Source organism: Plecotus auritus, assembly GCF_963455305.1.
Source record: "Plecotus auritus genome assembly, chromosome: 3".
NCBI lineage: Eukaryota > Metazoa > Chordata > Mammalia > Chiroptera > Vespertilionidae > Plecotus > Plecotus auritus.
The window spans coordinates 13,486,234-13,505,691 of NC_137772.1; the positions used below are offsets into that span (position 1 = coordinate 13,486,234).

General features: G+C 44.9%; 1 protein-coding gene across 5 annotated transcripts in view; it reads left to right on the top strand.

Annotated features, from left to right (window-relative positions):
• Positions 1 to 19,458, top strand: part of MTUS1 (microtubule associated scaffold protein 1) — a gene marked incomplete at its 5' end in the record, with an annotated part of 144,534 nt that overhangs the window by 118,488 nt on the left and 6,588 nt on the right. For all 5 annotated transcript variants that reach the window (XR_013960191.1, XM_080661403.1, XM_080661404.1 and 2 more), the window contains 4 exons: positions 14,750 to 14,964; positions 15,961 to 16,066; positions 17,341 to 17,414; positions 17,555 to 17,650. Coding sequence is in view for 4 of the 5 variants with exons in the window: in XM_080661403.1 (XP_080517529.1) it covers positions 14,750 to 14,964; positions 15,961 to 16,066; positions 17,341 to 17,414; positions 17,555 to 17,650 (491 nt within the window). The remainder of the gene's footprint in view (positions 1 to 14,749; positions 14,965 to 15,960; positions 16,067 to 17,340; positions 17,415 to 17,554; positions 17,651 to 19,458) is intronic.

Below are 19,458 nucleotides of genomic sequence, written 5' to 3' on the forward strand. Positions count from 1 at the left end.
TGGTTTTTGTCCATTCATTTGTTAGTTTCTTGGACTGCAGTTCCTCACGGGATGTGAAGTTAATGTGTACTTTGCTGGCTTGCTGTGGAGCTTGAGTTAAATGGTAACGTATATGCAGTAACTGGCATAGTGCCTGGTCCGTCGTGGGAACTCAAGAAGAGAGAGCCGCCCCTGTCACCATCATCCAAGCATCCACCTTTTCCCTCCAAAATAAAGGAGGGGCCATTGGTGTGTCTCTCCCACTGGGTGATTTTTGTTTACCTTCTCCATGCAAACCGAGGTAAGGTTCCCATACACCGAGAACTGCAAAGAATGGGGAACACTCATCCCATTGTCCTCTCACTCATAAACGCAGAAGCGCGGCAGCCCAGATGGAGTCTGCACTACTGCCCTTCAGAACCTACCTCGTCCGCTCTGTTGACTGACGTTCCCATTGTCCTCTCACTCATCCCATGGTCCTCTCACTCATCCCATGGTCCTCTCACTCATCCCATGGTCCTCTCACTCATCCCATGGTCCTCTCACTCATCCCATTGTCCTCTCACTCATCCCATTGTCCTCTCACTCATCCATTGTCCTCTCACTCATCCCATGGTCCTCTCACTCATCCCATGGTCCTCTCACTCATCCCATGGTCCTCTCACTCATCCCATGGTCCTCTCACTCATCCCATGGTCCTCTCACTCATCCCATGGTCCTCTCACTCATCCCATTGTCCTCTCACTCATCCCATTGTCCTCTCACTCATCCCATGGTCCTCTCACTCATCCCATGGTCCTCTCACTCATCCCATGGTCCTCTCACTCATCCCATGGTCCTCTCACTCATCCCATGGTCCTCTCACTCATCCCATGGTCCTCTCACTCATCCCATGGTCCTCTCACTCATCCCATGGTCCTCTCACTCATCCCATGGTCCTCTCACTCATCCATGGTCCTCTCACTCATCCCATTGTCCTCTCACTCACTCGTGGCCTGGACTGCCCACTGACCCAGCTTCCCCAACCCTGCAGCCTGCACGCTTCTGCTATCTGTGCCATATCCTCATCCTGGAATAACTTCCCATTTGCTCCTCTCAAACCCCCCTCTCAGCCATCTTACAACACAACCCGGAGGCTTCCTTCGCTCCAGTGAGCCCTCAATCCTTCCATTCATGCATTTATTATATCTCGTGTCTTCCCCGCTGTCTTCAGATAGTAACTCCTTAATTGCAGAGACTCTTTGCTGTCCCCTCTGGAAAAATATATAATCTGCTTTCCGTTTTTATGGGTGCCTGATCAATATTTATGGGCATTTGAAGCTTTAGAGTTCCTTTTTATTTAAAAACAATGTATGAAAATTAAAATCTTAAAGTGAGAGGAAAATCGCCATAGCTCCCCTATCCTGACATACTTTTATTTTCGTATATTCTTCTTTATTTACATGAATATATGTATACAAGTTTGTACTCTGATTTTGTATTTGGTATAATTTACACACCATGGGATGCTTGTTGTTCCATCAGTTTTGACAAACACATACCCTCATACAGCCTCCACCTCTATCAAGGCACAGAATATTTCTCCCATCCCAGAAACCGCCCCCCCTCCCCCAGGGCTGCTTTCAGTAGCCCCCTCTTCCAAAAGAAACAAACACGGGCCTGATTTTTATCACGATACTAGTAGGTTAACTTTGTCTGTTGTATAATTTCATATAAACGGAAACATACAGTATGTTCTTTTTGTGTCTGGCTTCTTCCACACGGCATGACGTTTCTGTGGTCCGTCCATGTAGTTTTGCATACACTCTGATCTCGTCATCTTATATCAGGCACTGAGGTAAGGTTCCCGTACACTAAGAACTGCATACCACCTCCTAGGCTTCACTGCGGTCATGGGCAAGCCTACCGAGTGGGTGTAGAAAACAGTGTTGTAGTGGAGAGAGGGTCTCATTGTGGGCCGTGTCCCCGCCCATCCCCATGGCGTCCACTGCAACCTGCAAGGTGATGACCGACCCATTTATTTCCCTGGTCCTCTCCGTCCTGAGCAGCAGGTGTGTTTTCCCTAGTGAAGATCTGCCTCCAGGAGAGCCAGTCCTGTGTACTCACACCTCCCGGACTTCCCCGCCCCTTGCTTCCTGAGCACTCTCTGCAGTGTCTTCTCATTCAAACCTAACCTCCAAGTCTGTTCATCATCCTCCGCAGTGGCATTATTAGTCACTTAGCAGCCATGCCAAAGGCTGAGGTCAGGCTCCTTGTCCTGCATCCTCTACCCGCTACCAGGCTGCGTTCTCAGCCTCGCTCAGCATTCTGGCTGCTGCTGCTCTAACTTAAGCGCCATCATTTCTGACCTGGAATCCTAGTAGATTACACTGCTCACCTAACAGGTCACCTTGTCTCCGGGCTTGCTTCTCTCCTCGCCACACGCTACTGGGACTATCCTTACAGCAAATATCACATGTGTCCTCTGCTGGACGTTTTTAACAGACAGAAATGACTCCCTTTTTTGGCTTTGGGAAAAAATCCAGACTTATCAAAGCCAGCACATAAGATTGGACTGTAACCTTCCAGTCCAACTTCATGATATCTGCACGCTCATTTCCCTTTGTTCCCATTGTCTTTCCCCTGCTAGGCCCCAGCCAGGGGCTTATTCAAACATATTCTGCACATCTTTGGCACAGGTTCTCCTCGCTGTCTGAAATGATCTCTCCCCTTTTCACTAACTTGCTATCTTTTTATTTTTTTTTGCCTCTCAAACGCCTTCTCATTTTTCAAAACCTACCTAAAATATCTCGTCTTCAATTGAGTTTCACCCAGATCTTTCAAGCACATTGATTAATTGTGCCTTCTACTATGCCCTTTATGTTGCTCTTATATATGTATTTATAGGTCTCCTCTCACAGTCCAGAACCGTGAGCTGTTCAAGGGCAAGGCCAGGATCGCCTTCCTCTTTGAGGCTCTATAGCTGGTACTCCAGTGAAGGGATGATTTTACTCGTGAAGGACAGGAGCAGGGAGAGTTGGTTTCACCCTTATAATATGCTAATCAGGTCATTTTGAAAGTGTCAGCCCCTGAAATAGATTACAGTTCAATTTGATGGTCTATATCCACAGCAAACATATGGCCTGTGATGAGGGATTGATTTGTCATTCTTACTCCTTGTAGAGTCATGGTGGTGTCATAGAGAGCCATAATTATGATATTTGGGAGTTCCTATTTTTTTTTTATTAATGTTAATCATTGGAAACACACTTTCCATCTAAATCAGTGGTTCTCAACCTTCCTAATGCCTCGATCTTTAATACAGTTCCTCATGTTGTGGTGACCCCCAACCATAAAATTATTTTCGTTGCTACTTCATAACTGTAATTTTGCTACTGTTATGAATCGTAATGTAAATATCTGTGGTTTCCGATGGTCTTAGGCTCTACAACAGCGGTTCTCAACCTGTGGGTCACGACCCACAGGTAGAGAACCGCTAGCAGGGTCGCCTAAGACCATCGGAAAACACAGATACTTACATTACGATTCATAACCGCAGCAAAATTACAGTTATGAAGTAGCAACGAAAATAATTTTATGGTTGGGGGTCACCACAACATGAGGAACTGTATTAAAGAGTCGTGGCATTAGGAAAGTTGAAAACCACTGATCTAAATGAATGCAAAAAAATGACTTCTGTATTTCAAAATTATTTTTGCCATAAGAATTAATAGCTCACTTTTATCTTTTTATGCATTTGTCCTGATTGTTTGTATTTTATGATGCAAATAAAATTTTAACCCCTAATCCACTGAAAATTCTTGGAATTACATTAATAATGACATAGGATACTAGTTAATTTTGCCCTCTTTTGTAAAAATTATGAGGTGAGTAAGGCATTAACATTTATGGAGTGCCTACTCTTTCCTAACATCAGCTCTAAGTCTACTGGTTTGCATTTTTTTAAAATACATTTTTTTATTGATTCCAGAGAGGAAGGGCGATAGGGAGAGAGAGAGAGAAACATCAATGATGAGAGAGAATCACCAATTGGCTGCCTCCTGCATGCCTCCTACTGGGGATCGAGCCCGCAACCCTGGCATGTGCCCTTGACCAGACTCAAACCCAGGACCCTTCAGTCTTTAGGCCAATGTTCTATCCACTGAGCCAAACCAGCTAGGGCTGCATTTTATTTATTTATTTATTTATTTATTTATTGAAAAGAAACAAAATTGAGGCTTAAAATTTAAGCAACGTTCCTAAGGTCAGTAAATTAGAGAAGCAAAGCCCTGGGTACGATCCCAGAATGACTGACTGCCAGACTCCTGTTAATCGCAATAGGGAACGCATGGTGACGGTATTTTAAACGTTGGGGAATCGTTTTAGATTAACATTAGTTTGCACTGATAACGACTTTTGGGATCTTTTTATTTGAATGAAGAGTTCAAGAAGTCTTGTTAGATTCAAACATGCCTTGTTATTACCCACTAGGAAAAAGTAACGTGGCTTGCCGAAAGTAGTGTACAGATTACGTAATGCACGCTTCGCTGGTGTCTGTGAGCGTGGCTACCTCACAGCTTGGGGATGTGTCCTTTCTTTCTCTGCTCAGTTGTGGTCTGGCAGGCTGTGTACTTAAAGTAGTTTTAAGACTCCTTACAGGTAAGTCACTCTTTGGTTACCGAACTCCAGAAGTGATATTTGAAATGGGCTTTAATGAAATATCTACTGATATAATGAAAACCAGTTGTACATAAAAGTAAATCTTTATCCCACTGAGATGATTGAAGATGGAGTTGATACCACCTCAAACTTAGCTCATTCTTTTTTAAAATTTTATCTTTATTGTTGAAAGTATTACAGAGGTCTCCCCTACTCCTCCCCTCCCCTCGCCCACTGATGCCCTCCACCCCACTCCTGTCCCCTCCCCAGGCCTTCCCAGTTAGCTCATTCTTTTCCTGTCTGTGTCTCTCTATCCTGAACGTAGACTTGGGCTCGTTGTGTTATAGGTAAGAGGCCTCATTCTCTCGCCTTGCATGATGTTACCAAGGGGATCTGTTTTGAAAGTCCATTGAATATTTTTCCTTGTCCTAACTTGTCCTTGCCCAGTTTTGACATGTTCAGTTTTTTCCTAATTTCATGTCATCTCTCTAGAACGGTGGTTCTCAGACTTAATTTGCATACTAAAATAGACCTGGTTAAGATGCAGGTTCCTGGTGCTGACTCAGGTGGTTTGGAATGGAGTCCAGGCATCTGCTTTTAATGCTCATGCAGGTGGCCTTGATGCGGGTGCTCCCTGGACTACACCTGGCACCACATCCGCTGTCCAGAATGTTGTTTCTTTTATGTCAAAAAGTACATAGGAATCAAGTAAGCACCTAAGGGAGTAAACAATACCAAATGGCTTTAACTGAACTGAGTCCATTCTTGTACACAGCTTTCCAAATTTTATGCATTTCAGCAACATTTACCTGCCCTTTTGAACCTTGCACCCTAAAAATGAATCATCAGGGAGAAGGAGAGGCCAAATAATACCTGGCTCAAAATCACCTTTTTATTAACGTTACGTTTAGTCTTTTGGTGGAAATGTGATTTGCTTGAAGTCTGAACTCACTTTCCTCAGGCCTGAGGCTGAGAGCGTTATGTCGGTTATTCAGTCAGGCTTTCGCCTCCAATGCACTTTCACCCTAAAGGTTTTCATTGGTCCGTGGAATGTGTGTTGGTGTGGTTAGGAGAACATCTGTTTTGCAGCCCTTTGCTGGCCAGTGAGTAAGCTGAAAAGCAGCAGAGCCTTTTATTGGAAGAGAACCTGAGGTCCCGAGGATGCCCCGCTGGCACCTGTGTTCTAAGATGGGCTGATTGGGCCAGATCATCATCTCAGAGAGAGGGAGAATTTGCCAGGACTAGTCAGGGTAGGGAGAGAAAAGATCATTTCTACCTGCCTTATCATGCCGTCTTTCTAGCTCTCACTAGAGAATTAAGTCCTAATACCCAGAGGCGTCCATTGGATGTAGGAACTCACTTTTCTCTTCCTCATCTCAGGCTGGGAAAAGAGCCACTCGGATAAGGTTGGTGCTCTGTGGTGTAGAACCCGCACTGGGAAAGGCTGAGCAGATTGAGCTGTAGACCCCTTCCAGACACTTCAGTTCCCTCTCCAGTGAAATAAGATTTTATAGAATACCGATTGTATCAACTCAACGTATATCCTTTCTTCTCTAATTTGGGCTCAGTTTGTTCTTTTTCTAGTTCCTTAAGGCATAGAAGTCGAATTTTTATTTGGGTCTGTATTGCTGTGAACTTCCCTCTTAGAAATGTTTTGCTGCATCCCATAAGTTCTGGCCTGTTGTTATTTCCATTTTCATTGGTCTCAAGAAACTTTCTTACGTCCCCTTTAATTTCTCTTTTGACCCATTGGTTGTTCAGGAGAGCGTTAATTTCTATGTGTTCATGAGTTTTCCAGTTTCCCTCTTGTTATTAATTTCTAGTTTCATGTCCTTGTGGTCAGAGAAGATACTTGGTCTGATTTCATTCTTTCTGAAGTTGCTATGAATAGTTTTTTGAGCTAACATATGGTCTAGCTTAGAAAATCTTCCATGTGTACTCAAGAATGTGTATTCTGCTGCTGTTGGTAGAGTGTTCTGTTCATGTCCGTTAGGTCCATTTGGTCTATAGTGCTGTTCAAATATGCTGTCTCCTTATTGATTCTATGTCTCGATGACCTTCCATTGCTGAGAGTGGTGCATTAAAGTCCCCAACTAGCCCTGACCGGTTTGGCTCAGTGGATAGAGCGTCGGCCTGCAGACTGAGGGGTCCCAGGTTTGATTCCGGTCAAGGGCATGTACCTTGGTTGCGGGCACATCCCCAGTAAGAGGTGTGGAGGAGGCAGCTGATCAATGTTTCTCTCTCATCGATGTTTCTAACTCTCTATCCCTCTCCCTTCCTGTCTGTAAAAAAATCAATAAAATATATTTAAAAAAAATAAAGTCCCCAACTATTATCCTATTACTGTTTATTTTTTCTTTTAGCTCTGTTATTATATTACTTGTAATAATAAATGTGAGGGTACTTTGTCAAGTATGAGCTGAGTTTAAAGGTTAGGCTGTATTATTTATGAGAGAATTGATTTGGTAGTGCAGGCTTTTTGTAAAATAAATTTCTGGTAAGTTATGATTAATGGAAGGCTTTGAAATCACTTTGTGTCAATTCATATAATTCCCTAGGGCAGTCAGAAAGCCATTTGTAACTAGTTTTGGAATTTAGTAAAAAAACCTTTCTCTACCACAGGCCTGCAAATTTCTAGGTCACATAAAAAAGTAGTATCTCTTGGGAAGTGAAATGTGGGGCTCTTATGAGTCAATGATTGTTCCACAGACAGTCTGTGAAGGCTCACTCTGCAAAATACAATGCCGTCTATTTCACTGTATCTTCACCAGACTCTAAGCTCTGAGCAGGTGCTATTTATTCCTACCGTGTGTATCAGGAAATTGCCATGAGGAAAGTTGGGAATGACTGTTGTAGGATAGTCTAGGTCCCTACCCTTTTGTTGTTCTTCTGTAGGCTACTGCCTCTCCACAGAATAGCAATTTTACTTTTTAAAAATGGCTTCTTGGTTACTTTGTTCAGTTATATTACTATCTCCAATTTTAAACAGATTAAACTTCCTTTTAAGAGAGTAACCAACATAATCACTTGCCCTGGAAGTATGTCATGACTGGATTTCCCTTCATAGAATAATACTATGAAATAGTCACACTACTATGGCAGTAGGTTGAGTCCCCGTTGTTACTTCTAGGGCAGGGGTACAGGGGAAGTAAGATAACTGTTATGTAAGATGTTAATACTTGGGGACGCTAGGAACTCTCTCTACTCTCTTTGTACCTTTTCTACAAATCTGAAATTATTCTACAATTAAAAGTTTAAAAACACGAACTATGTTTATTTGAAGAAATGTATACTATTGAAGAAAATAGCAAAGGTGCCGAGAACTAAAAGCAGGTGTCTGACTTCCCAGGTGGCCAGAGAGAGATTGAGAAAGAGGCCCAAAGCAGGCAAGCAGAGCTGGATCCCGGCATTTTATTTCCCTCGCAGACGGTGCAGGGAAGGGGATCTCTGCTCCAAGAAGCACTGGTATCCACAGCAGGCCTGCAGGAAGCATCTAGAAAAAGCACGTGTGTACAGCTGGGGAGTGAAGTCATCTTACTTTCCAGTTTGTCTTTTCTTTCTTTCACAGTCTCTTACATGGCATCACAAACATTGCAGGCTCTTCCCTGTGACCTCCCCAATTTTTTAAAAAATATATTTCATTTATTTTTTTACAGAGAGGAAGAGAGAGGGATAGAGAGTTAGAAACATCGATGAGAGAGAAACATTGATCAGCTGCCTCCTCCACACCTCCTACTGGGGGTGTGCCCGCAACCAAGGTACATGCCCTTGACCAGAATCGAACCTGGGACTCTTGAGTCCGCAGGCCGACGCTCTATCCACTGAGCCAAACCGGTTAGGGCAACCTCCCCAATTTTGTTTTTCCTTTTATATTTTATGTCCAATGTAGATAAAAATCTCCTAAAAGTTGGGAAAATTCTGTTGCATAGAATGCCAAGAACAAGAGTGGTAGAAAGGGAAGATTTGATGGATGTGTGTGAGTGTATTTATCTTCTTTGAATACAAGACAAGCAGTGCTTCGTTTTAACTGTCACATTCTGCCATGGAAACCCACGCATGTCTTTGAGGGCTCTCCAAACCCGTGTGAATCGGTGGCCCTTTGCAAGGCTATTAATTAATAATAACATCTATTACATACATACTCTGGTTAGGCACTGCGCCCGGCGCTTCACATGTATTATTTTATTTAATTCTGCGGGGAAGGCACTAACATATTACCTCCATTTAAAATGACGAAACGCAGACTGAGAAAGCTTAAGTTTCTCAAATCGCATAGCAGGTAAATGGTGTGGCTGAGATGTGAACCTAAGAACTCTACCTCTTTTCTATTAAGACATGTATTTGCGTTCTTGAGAATGAAAACATTTGTGGTTGTCTCATAATGAAACATGCTACTGAGACATAAAAATTAAGAAATTTCAGTGTTATTTCAAAAGAATATTAAAATTTAGGACCCTGGTTGTCTAATGGTTTTCTCTGCACATAGCCCACTTACCAGTTACCAAAGGGAAATTAGTCTCTACAAAACGGAAATAATAGAAACCCGACCTCCCCCTCTTAGGAAAGCCTCCAGGACTAAGAATGTAATGGCTCCATTTCCTCTCCTTGGGGATGACTGCTAAAGGACCTGGGATACGTCCAGTTCTACTTCCCAGAGGTTATATTTGATGCTGACATTGGGCATTTTCTAGATGTCCTCCAAAGAGTTAGTGGAAAAGGATAAGTATCAAGCATTTCACCACTTCTTCTGAAATATCTGCTCCTTGCTCGGCTACCCATGTTTTAAACTGTCAGGAAGTGTCGCTACGTTTTTCCTGTTTTTGTCGTTGGCCTAGAATTCTCAGGCCCGGTTTCTCCCAGAGTGAAATGTTGACTTCTCATCGGCAACACGGCTCATGTTTGAGGGCTAATCTTGTAAATGAGGGGTGTCTGTTTTTCTTACTGAAAACTGTATTCCTCGTTTCAAGGTAGATTGCTGGAGATGGCTTTTCCAGTCTGTGTACGAAAGTCGTCATCCTTCCGCTCGGCTGCAGGCTGTGGGCTTTCGTGCCCTTAATCAGACTTGCTTTTAAAAATCACCTCATGGAATGCTGTTTTCAAAATGAGGACAAAGGACTACTTCGTTACTGTGTGGATTTTGTATTTATCCAGTAACTTCTGGATAAGTACCGCCTAACAGTGTGGGAAGACTCCGGGCTTATTAGCCTAAATTCTGGAACATGGCATGTTTGATTGGGGCTTTGTTGGGTGTCTGGCTAGTTGACTGGAAGTGAGTGGGACTCTGGAGAAGAAGCCAGAAGGGACAGGACTGAGAATGGGAGTCGGCAAGCGGAGGGACATGAGAAATCTCTCCTTAACTGTAGGAAGCGCAAGGACAAGGCCATGCCTGACACCTGGGGTGACAGGGACACCCGGGGTGCCCTGATAACTTCCAGGGCACGTGTCCTTTAAAAAAGTCTTTCCCGAGCCTTTATACCAAGTGAATGTTTCCCCCGGAGCCCAGGCCAACGAATTAGAAATAAAGCCCTTTGTGTGAGTGATCACGCAGCCCAGCTGTTCTCCATACAGCACAGCGGGGGGGGGGGGGGGGGGGGGGGTCAACAGGGCAAAGGTCCCAGCACAGCTGTGGGCTGACGTCACCATCTGGGGCTGCGCCTGCGCACTGGGCTGGGTACTAGAGCAGCTAAGCACCCGCTCCCCATCTGGCCCAGCTTCTCCCGTCCCCTCCCCTCCCGTCTGTCTGTCTGTCTGTCCTCCCTTCACCCCACTAGCAATGGCGAGCTTCCGCCTAGAAGCGCTTCTGTTTTCTAGTTCTGATGTGAGCATTTGGATGGGCTAGGCCAGTGGTCGGCAAACAGAGCCAAATATCAACAGTACAACGATTGAAATTTCTTTGGAGAGCCAAATTTTTTAAACTTAAACTTCTTCTAACGCCACTTCTTCAAAATAGACTCGCCCAGGCCGTGGTATTTTGTGGAAGAGCCACACTCAAGGGGCCAAAGAGCCGCATGTGGCTCGCGAGCCGCAGTTTGCCGACCACGGGGCTGGGATCATGCTATTCCCTCCCAACCCCCCAATCTGGAATTCCAAGGGAATTAACTGAAAAGGCTATGTGAAACCAGCATTTTTCTGACTGGAAAGCTATTTGATACCTTCACTGACTGCTTCCAGAATATTTTTCTCTTGCCGACTTTCCTATGAGTTCTAACATGGAGTTCCCACCAAGGAGGCTGTGGCCCATCCTTTACTTGTGCACAGTGTAAAGTTAGGTAGCAGAAGTTAAGTTGTGTTTACTCGTTTGCCTACCATGGGCCTTCTTGAATCATTATTCCTCAGATAGATAAACAGTGCAGTAAAAGGACAAGTGAATGTGAGTATGTTCTGTAGTAATTGTCATAGCCCTTATCTTTTACGAAACTGTTTTACAGAGAAAAAAAAAAAAACTTCCAAAGTTTCTTCCCAAAGAATGAGTTGTCAGTGATATTTCATGTAATGGCCTCTATAATCTGCCTCCAGCTATAATCTTCCCCCGTGTTCAGAGCAGCATTATTCACAGTAGCCAGAAGGCAGAATCGGCCCCTGTGTCCACTGAGGGGTGGCTGGTAGCAAAAGGTAGTGTGTACCTGCAATAGCATTTCACCCGGCCTAAAAAGGGCAGGGCGATCTGACACACGCTAGGACATGGAGGGGCATTGAAGACATTCTGGTAAGTGAAGCAAGCCAGTCGCAAAAGGACAAATATTGTATTATTCCTCTTATAGGACATAGCTGGAGTAGTCAGATTCATAGAGACAGTGGGATGGTGATGGTCAGAGCTGAGGAGAAGGGGCAATGATGAGTTACCGTTGAACTGGATGGGAGTTTCCATTTAGGGGGAAAGTTCTGTAGATGGATGGTGGTGACGGTTGCACAGCCATGTGAATGTACTAATGCCACAGAACTGCACATTTAGAAATGATTAAAATACTAAATTTTATGTCTATTTTTCCAAACTTAAAAAAACTCCACCCCAGATAGATGTGAACTGACTGACTGCCCTTCATTGGGCCCTTAGGTACCGCTCAGTCTTGTTGCTGCTCGTGTGTGTGTGTGTGTGTGTATGTATGTGTGTGTGTGTATGTATGTGTGTGTATATGTGTATGTATGTATGTAGGTGTGTGTGTATGTAGGTATGTATGTGTGCATGTGTGTGTATGTATGTGTGTATGTGTGTGTATGTGTGTATTATGTGTGTGTGTGTGTGTGTGTATGTATGTGTGTGTGTGTCTTCTCAGTGAGACAAGGAACTGCCTAAGGAGAGGCTCCCTCTTGCCCCTCGGTTCCTGGCACAGGAGGCAGCTGGATGGGAGGGGCGGGGAGGCCCACAGACAGAGTCAGAATCCAAACTTCCTACGACAATCCAGTCCTCTGCCCCTTACTGGCGGTGTGCCCGTGAACAACTTACCCTCTCCGCTGGTTGCCTGACGTACCTTTCCATTTAGCAATTAGGTTCTCACAGGATTTCATGAGGGTTAGGTGAGATAAGGTGTAGGGAGCCCCAGACTGTGCCAGTCATCAAATAGTAGTTTCTTCTTGTTGTTGTCTTTAAATATATTATTATTGATTTCAGAGAGGAAGGGTGAGGGAGAGAGATGGACACATCAATGATCAGAGAGAATCATTGACTGGCTGCCTCCTGCAGGCCCCACACGGGGGATCCAGCCCACAACCCGGGCAAGTGCCCTGACCAGGAATCGAACTGTGACCTCCTCGTTCATAGGTCGATGCTCAGCCACTGAGCCACATGGGCTGGACAGCAGTTTCTTGTTTTAAATGTTAGTTCCTTTCCCCTTCAGTCAGTATTTGTGGGTTTATTTGAATTGTAAGGGTTCTCTTTAGCAGACACCATTCTTGCTGTTATTTCAATATGGCCCATTTTACCTCTGAAAGAAGGCTGATACGGGACAAGGGACTGGTTTTTCTACTGCCACGTGGCGTATTCCTAAGAAAACAGTCTACATCATTGCCAGAAATTCATCACAGGAGCCAGCCAATTCCACATTGCTTAGGTAGAATAATCACTGATCTGAACTATCATTTTCTCTACCCTAAAACCATCATTTTCCTTCCATAACTCCTAAAATATATATTCCTTACAAAAAGAGAGGGAAGGATTAATTTAACAGATTCACCAGTCCCCATTTTCTATTATCCCACCTATCTGTATTTACCATCAGTGAAGGAAGGCTGGAAAAGTCCAAAGTCAAGCTTTCTGAGAAATGAGGCCTTCCAGGCTTATTATAGTGAGTGGGAGTATGTATTTGTGCGTGAGTTCTGCAATGTACTGTTGCAATTCTGGTTTTGGTAGTGGTAAAGAGTAGGATGTTCTGATTTTAAGTTATGTTTATCAAATTACTTTGCCTTTTTAAAACTATTAACCTTTCAGTATATTACTATTTTTGTCATATTATGTTATACTAGAGGCCCGGTGCACGAAATTCGTGCACGGGGGAGGGAGATGTCCCTCAGCCCAGCCTGCACCCACTGGGATCGGGCCTAAACGGGCAGTCGGACATCCCTCTCACAATCCAGGACTACTGGCTCCCAACTGCTCACCTGTCTGCCTTCCTGATTGCCCCTAACCACTTCTGCCTGCCAACCTGATCACCCCCTAACCACACCCCTGCCAGCCTGATGGATGCCTAACTTCTCCCCTGCCAGCCTGTTTTCCCCTAACTGCCCTCCCCTGCAGGCTTGGTCACCCCTAACTGCCCTCCCCTGCAGGCCTGGTCACCCCTAACTGCCCTCCCCTGCAGGCTTGATCGCCCCCAACTGCTCTCCCCTGAAGGCCTGGGTCCCTCCCAACTGCCTTTCCCTGCAGGCCTGGTCACCCCTAACTGCCCTCCCTTGCAGGCCTGGTCCCTCCCAACTGCCCTCCCCTGCTGGCCATCTTGTGGTGGCCATCTTGTGTCCACATGGGGGCAGGATCTTTGACCACATGGGGGCAGACATCTTGTGTGTTGGAGTGATGGTCAATCTACATATTACTCTTTTATTAGGTAGGATAGAGGCCTGGTGCACAGGTGGGGACCAGCTGGTTTGCCCTGAAGGGTGTCCCGGATCAGGGTGGGGGTTCCCTTGGGGTGTGAGGCGGCCTGGGCGAGGGGCCTGTGGTGGTTTGCAGGCCGGCCACGCCCCCTGGAGACCCAAGCGGAGGCCCTGGTATCTGGGGTTTATTTATCTTCTACAATTGAAACTTTGTAGCCTGGAGCGGAGCCAAGCCTTCTGCTTGCTCTGTGGCAGCAGCCATTTCTGTTGGGGTTTATGTATCTTCTATAATTGAAACTTTGTAGCCTTAAGCGGAGGCCTGGGCCGGCCAGGGTGTGAAAGCTTGGCTTCCTCCATCACTGGGGGCAACCCTAGCCTCCTGCTCTTTCCAGCTCCATGGCTGCAGCCATTTCTGTTTGGTTTTATGTATCTTCTATTATTGAAACTTTGTAGCCTTGAGTGGAGGCCTAGGCCAGCAAGGGCAGGCGGAAAGCTTGGCTTCCTCCATTGCCAGGGAAACCCAAGCCTTCCTCCTGCTCTCTGAGGCCGTAGCCATCTTGGTTGGGTTTATTTGCAAATTCCCTCCTGATTGGCTGGTGGGCGTGGCTTGTGGGTGTAGTGGAGTGATGGTTAATTTGCATATTACTCTTTTATTAGATAGGGTAGCTTTTAAAATTTGTTTTTTTTCCTAAAGTTTGTATGCTCTGGTGATTTGTTTCCAACATAGTCTAATATTTTGTTGTTTATTGCTGTATTTTTTAAAATAAGTTGAAATCGGTTCCAATGAAGTATAAACTAAATCCATTTTTTCTTCTCTCTGGTCTTCCCTGTCCCTTCTGTGTCTTAGCTTCTCCCTACTGGCTGGCTGCCCTCAGAGACACCTGGCCAATCAGAGCCTCCTCTCCTTATGGGCCCTGCACTGATTGGTCACCATGTAAAAGGGTAATCTTCACTGGGAACCTGGCTCTTTTTCACTGTTGAATTCTGTACTATTCGGTTTGAAATCTGGTCACCAAAGAACTGAGATACCTCAGCTGTGTGTGAATGTTATGAATTTAGGACATTGAACAAGTCAACTGTCATCTTTCTCTTTTTTCATCTCCAGTCACTGCTTCGACCACCTGTGAGAAATTAGAAAAAGCCAGGAATGAGTTGCAAGCAGCTTATGAGGGATTTGTCCAGAAGCTGAACCAGCAGCACCAGACGGATCTAACTGAGCTAGAGAATCGGCTCAAAGAGTTCTACACCGAGGAGTGTGAGAAGCTCCAGAACATTTACATCGAAGAAGCAGAGAAGTACAAAACCCAGCTGCAAGAGCAGGTCTGTGCTTTAGGAACCAGTGTGTCCTTGGCTCTGTACTTGAATTTTAATTGTTGTTTCATGATCCACTTCCTTTATGAACTTGTCTTTGTTGAACATCCCTTTTTATTGATTTAAAAATGTGAAAAGGGTTTTTTTTAAAAATATATTTTTATTGATTTCAGAGAGGAAGGGAGAGGGAGAGAGAGATAGAAACATCAATGATGAGAGAATCATTGATTGGCTGCCTCCTGCACGCCCCCTACTGGGGATTGAGCCTGCGACCCAGGCATGTGCCCTTGACAGGAATTGAACCTGGGACCCTTCAGTCCACAGACTGATGCTCTATGCACTGAGCCAAACCAGCTAGGACAAAAAGCGTTTTTAAATTAATCATTTTTCTTATGATTAAAGCAATGTACGTGTATTGAGCAAAAGGGAAGGAAAAAGATAAAATTAAATACAAACCTCTATCTTATTACCTAGGAATAATCCCTTAGTGACCATTCTGTTGTTGTGTTGCTAAACTTTGGTTTGAATTTCTTCTTTATTTTTTAAAAAATGGCCCTTGTTTAATAACCCATAATTTTCACCTGTTAGTATATTAGAAGCTGCTTTCATTTCCTTGTTCCCTTTTTAAATCAGCTTAACATTTAGCAAGTATTTATTTAGAGTTCCCACTATACGCCATGTGCTGGGGACTGAGGATATAGAGGCCACCATGGCAGGGGTGGAGCCACTGTGTCCTGTCACCGGGACACGCCCCCTCGTTCCTTGTGATGGATTCGCCATGTCCGTCAGTGTACCCTGGCGAGCTGTGTGTCTGATCCGGGGTGGGACAGAGTGGAGGCCTGGGAGTGGCAAACTCAAATGGGGTTGGTCTTGACATGAGTTAGGTAGGCCTTCAACTTGAATTCAAGTTTATGGGTCACGTTTCCTACTGTTGCTACTTACTGTTCAACTTAGGACTTCTGATTTTACTGGTAAACTATTGTTTTGTTGTGTTTTTTCTCATAGTTTGACAACTTAAGTGCTGCCCACGAAACCTCGAAGTTGGAAATTGAAGCTAGCCACTCCGACGAAGTAGAATTACTAAAGAAGGCCTATGAAACCTCCCTTTCAGGCAAGAATGCTTGTTTTCAGTTTAAATAGAGTAAGATCTAATGGAACAGCATGATATGTTTTAAAGCGGAAATGATTCATCACTTCCTCCTCCAGAGAATGCCCTGCGACATTCAGTTTGGGGTGTTTTGGCTTCTTTTTGCATTGTTTGTTGTTAGCCATGTCCTTTCCCTTATAACAAACAAGTAATAGTTCGTTATAAATGACAGCATTTTAGGAAGTAGGCAAGCTTTTGAAGAACTTAAAGGCCTTTTAGGAAAGTTGTATGTGACCACCTTACGTTCTGGGACATGGAGGTGTGAGTTCATATCCTGGCCACGGTATGGGGTCCATGCTGAACAGCACTCCTGCTCACCAACATACCTACACACTGACACCACTGTGCAAAGGGATGGCACTTGTTGAATGAAGAAAGAATCTTTATTATGTCACCACGATGGGGAGGGTTCAAGTGGAAGGAAAAGAATAAGAAGCTGTTTCTTTCAGAACATAGTTGGCCGTGTAGCCGAAGTTGTTACACTAAACTCATTGTATCCTACAGAGCAGCGTGTGGATGGGTGGTAAGAACTGGCTGTGTGGCCTTCAGCAAAGGCCTTTTTCATCAGGAAATACAGCCCGGCCGGTGTGGCTCACTGGCTGAGCATTGACCCCTGAACCTGGAGGTCATAGTTTAATTCCCAGTCAGGGCACATGCTCGGGTTGCAGTCTCAACTCCCAGTAGGGGGCGTGCAAGCGGCAGCTGATCAGTGATTCTCTCTCATCATCAATGTTTCTCTCTCTCTCTCTCTCCCTTCCTCTCTCTGAAGTCAATAAAAACATATTTTAAAAATTTAGAAAATAGAGTTGTTGTGTGAAGTCCAAGATGATAACATGTAAAAGTGACTGGCCCAGGGTAGACATTTAGTAAACATTGTTTTCCTTCCTTCTTCCTAGAAATGGGTTTAAGTTTAGATTTCTGTTTGGTTCATGAAATGCAAATGGAGAACACAGGAGCTCCGGTGGGGGGAGGGGGGAGCTGCAGGCCAGGGTTCGAGGCCCGTCCCTGAGAGTCTGCTCCTGGCCCCTGTGGGCCTCAGTGGTCGCGGTAATAAACTGGGACTATGCGCCTTTCTCGCCTCACAGGGCTGATCCGAGAACAGGGTAATTTATATAAAAGCATCGCACAAATATGAAGCAGCAGCCATATTGCTTTGTCACCAGCTCTTAAGAATATGTGCTTAACAACTACAGAACACAGTGACCTCATAGGACATTAAAAATATCACTTCTTTCCAGAAATCAAGAAAAGCCATGAATTAGAAAAGAAATCACTCGAGGATTTGCTTTCTGAGAAGCAGGAATCCCTAGAGGTGGGTACATCTCAATACAAAAAAAATAATAACCTTGAGCTTTGGGGTTTGTGGGTTTGGGATGTTTCTGCGCACATTCTGCTGTGGTTCTGGTGTCTGTGTGCCGACTCCTGTCCCACATTTCATTATTTGTGTTTTAGAAACAAATCACTGATCTGAAGAGTGAAAATGAGGCTTTAAATGAAAAGCTGAAATCAGAAGAACAAAAAAGACTCTCAAGAGAGAAAGCGAATTCAGTAAGTTGCATGATCCTCCATCACTACTGAGTTCTCCTCCTCCTTAGCCACCTTTCCAAGTTGAGTTATGTTCAGCAGCAGAGAAATAGCAGAGTCTGGGGCCCTTCTCAGCTCTTGAGCTGTGCTGTTTAAACTGTATTGAACGGCTTCTGTGTTTAGTGGTATGTTTTTAAAATCTTAAACACTGGCATGCCGATGAAGCCCAGCAGACAGGGTGTCCTCTCCAAATGTATACGCCGTGTTCATTAAAATACATTTTATCTTCATTTAACAGCTACCAGCTGTTAAAGTGTGTATACATGTTGGGGGGGGATACCCTATATCAGGGGTGGGCAAACTTTTTGACTCGAGGGCCACAATGGGTTCTTAAACTGGACCGGAGGGCCGGAACAAAAGCATGGATGGAGTGTTTGTGTGAACTAATATAAATTCAAAGTAAAGGAGCGGAGGGGAGAGCAAGAGAACCCTCCGCTCTTTCGACTCCGCGGGCCGGATAGAACAGCCAAACGGGCCGGATCCGGCCCGCGGGCCGTAGTTTGCCCACGGCTGCCCTATATATTGCAAGTGGTCTAAGCTAATACCTACAGCAAGACAAGAAAAGTATCAGTTTAGGGTCAGGCTTTTGTTTGAAGTCTTCACTTTTTTTTTTTAAACTGACTGCTATATTGAGATATAATTTATATACCTTATAAAATGTGCAATTCAGTGGTTTTTAGTATATTCACAAAGTTGTGTGTTGGTCACCAGCTATCTAATTTCCAGAACATTTGCATCGGCCCTAAAGAACCTGGTACTCATTAGCAGTCACCCCCTATCTCCCCACAAAGCCCCAGGGGGTCGCCAGGCTACTTCCTGTCTGTGGCCTACCTCTTCACTTAAACGGAATCGTGTCTGTGGCCTTCTGTGCCTGGCTTCTTCCGCGGAGCGTACGTTCTCGGCGTCCATGCATGTTACAGCAGGTATAGGGACTTCATGCCTTTCCTTGGCCGGACAGTATTTCAATGTATGACTGTTCCTCCCTTTTGAAAAGTACAAATTTCTCCTGTAAGCTCACCTTGCTCTTGTAGCTTGTACCCTCACTCCCCGGCCTCACTCCTTTTTTTGGAGTTTGTGCTTGTTTACCGCTTGTGCTTTGAGAACCACGGTTCCTGGTGCCCTGAGACTGGAAGCAAAGCTTTTTGCCTCATGAACTTCGCTGCCAGCTCAGGGAGTCCCTGGCCGGGGGTGGAGAGGCTGTCTCCCACTGTCCATTTGTGTCATACATTTTGGATGGTTCACCTGAATTTCCATAAGTAAAGCAAGGAGTCTGGGCATCCCCCCTGGAGTTGGGCTCTAAGGAGGTGTCTCCCTTACGGAGCGTTTATTTGATAGACTTTCGGTAGTACCTGTGCTATATGCCGCGTGGGTGTTGGGTGTCACAAAATAAAATGACAAGGCGTCACAGCTGCCTAGGACGGCCAGGCCAGCGCAGTCCCGTCACACTAAAAATCCGAAAGACGCAGGACGTCACCGTCATCCCTGTGGTTTTCCAGAGAGCCCTACGCATGCACCGTCTTCTCATTCCTGGTCAGGTACTGACTGTGGGGGGAGAGAGCTGTTGTTCCCTTTCCTCCCCCCGAACACCAGTGCTGGGCTTGGAGAAACCCCATTTCCGGTCAGAATTCTGTTTTCTGTTGTTAAGCAATAGTTTTCTCCTACTTCCAATAAAATACTTGGTGCTGCCAATATCTTCTCCACGTTAAGTTGCTGACAAATGCGTGAAACGCTTGTTTTCAGATATGAAGTGTTTTATGTCCTCCTTATAACTG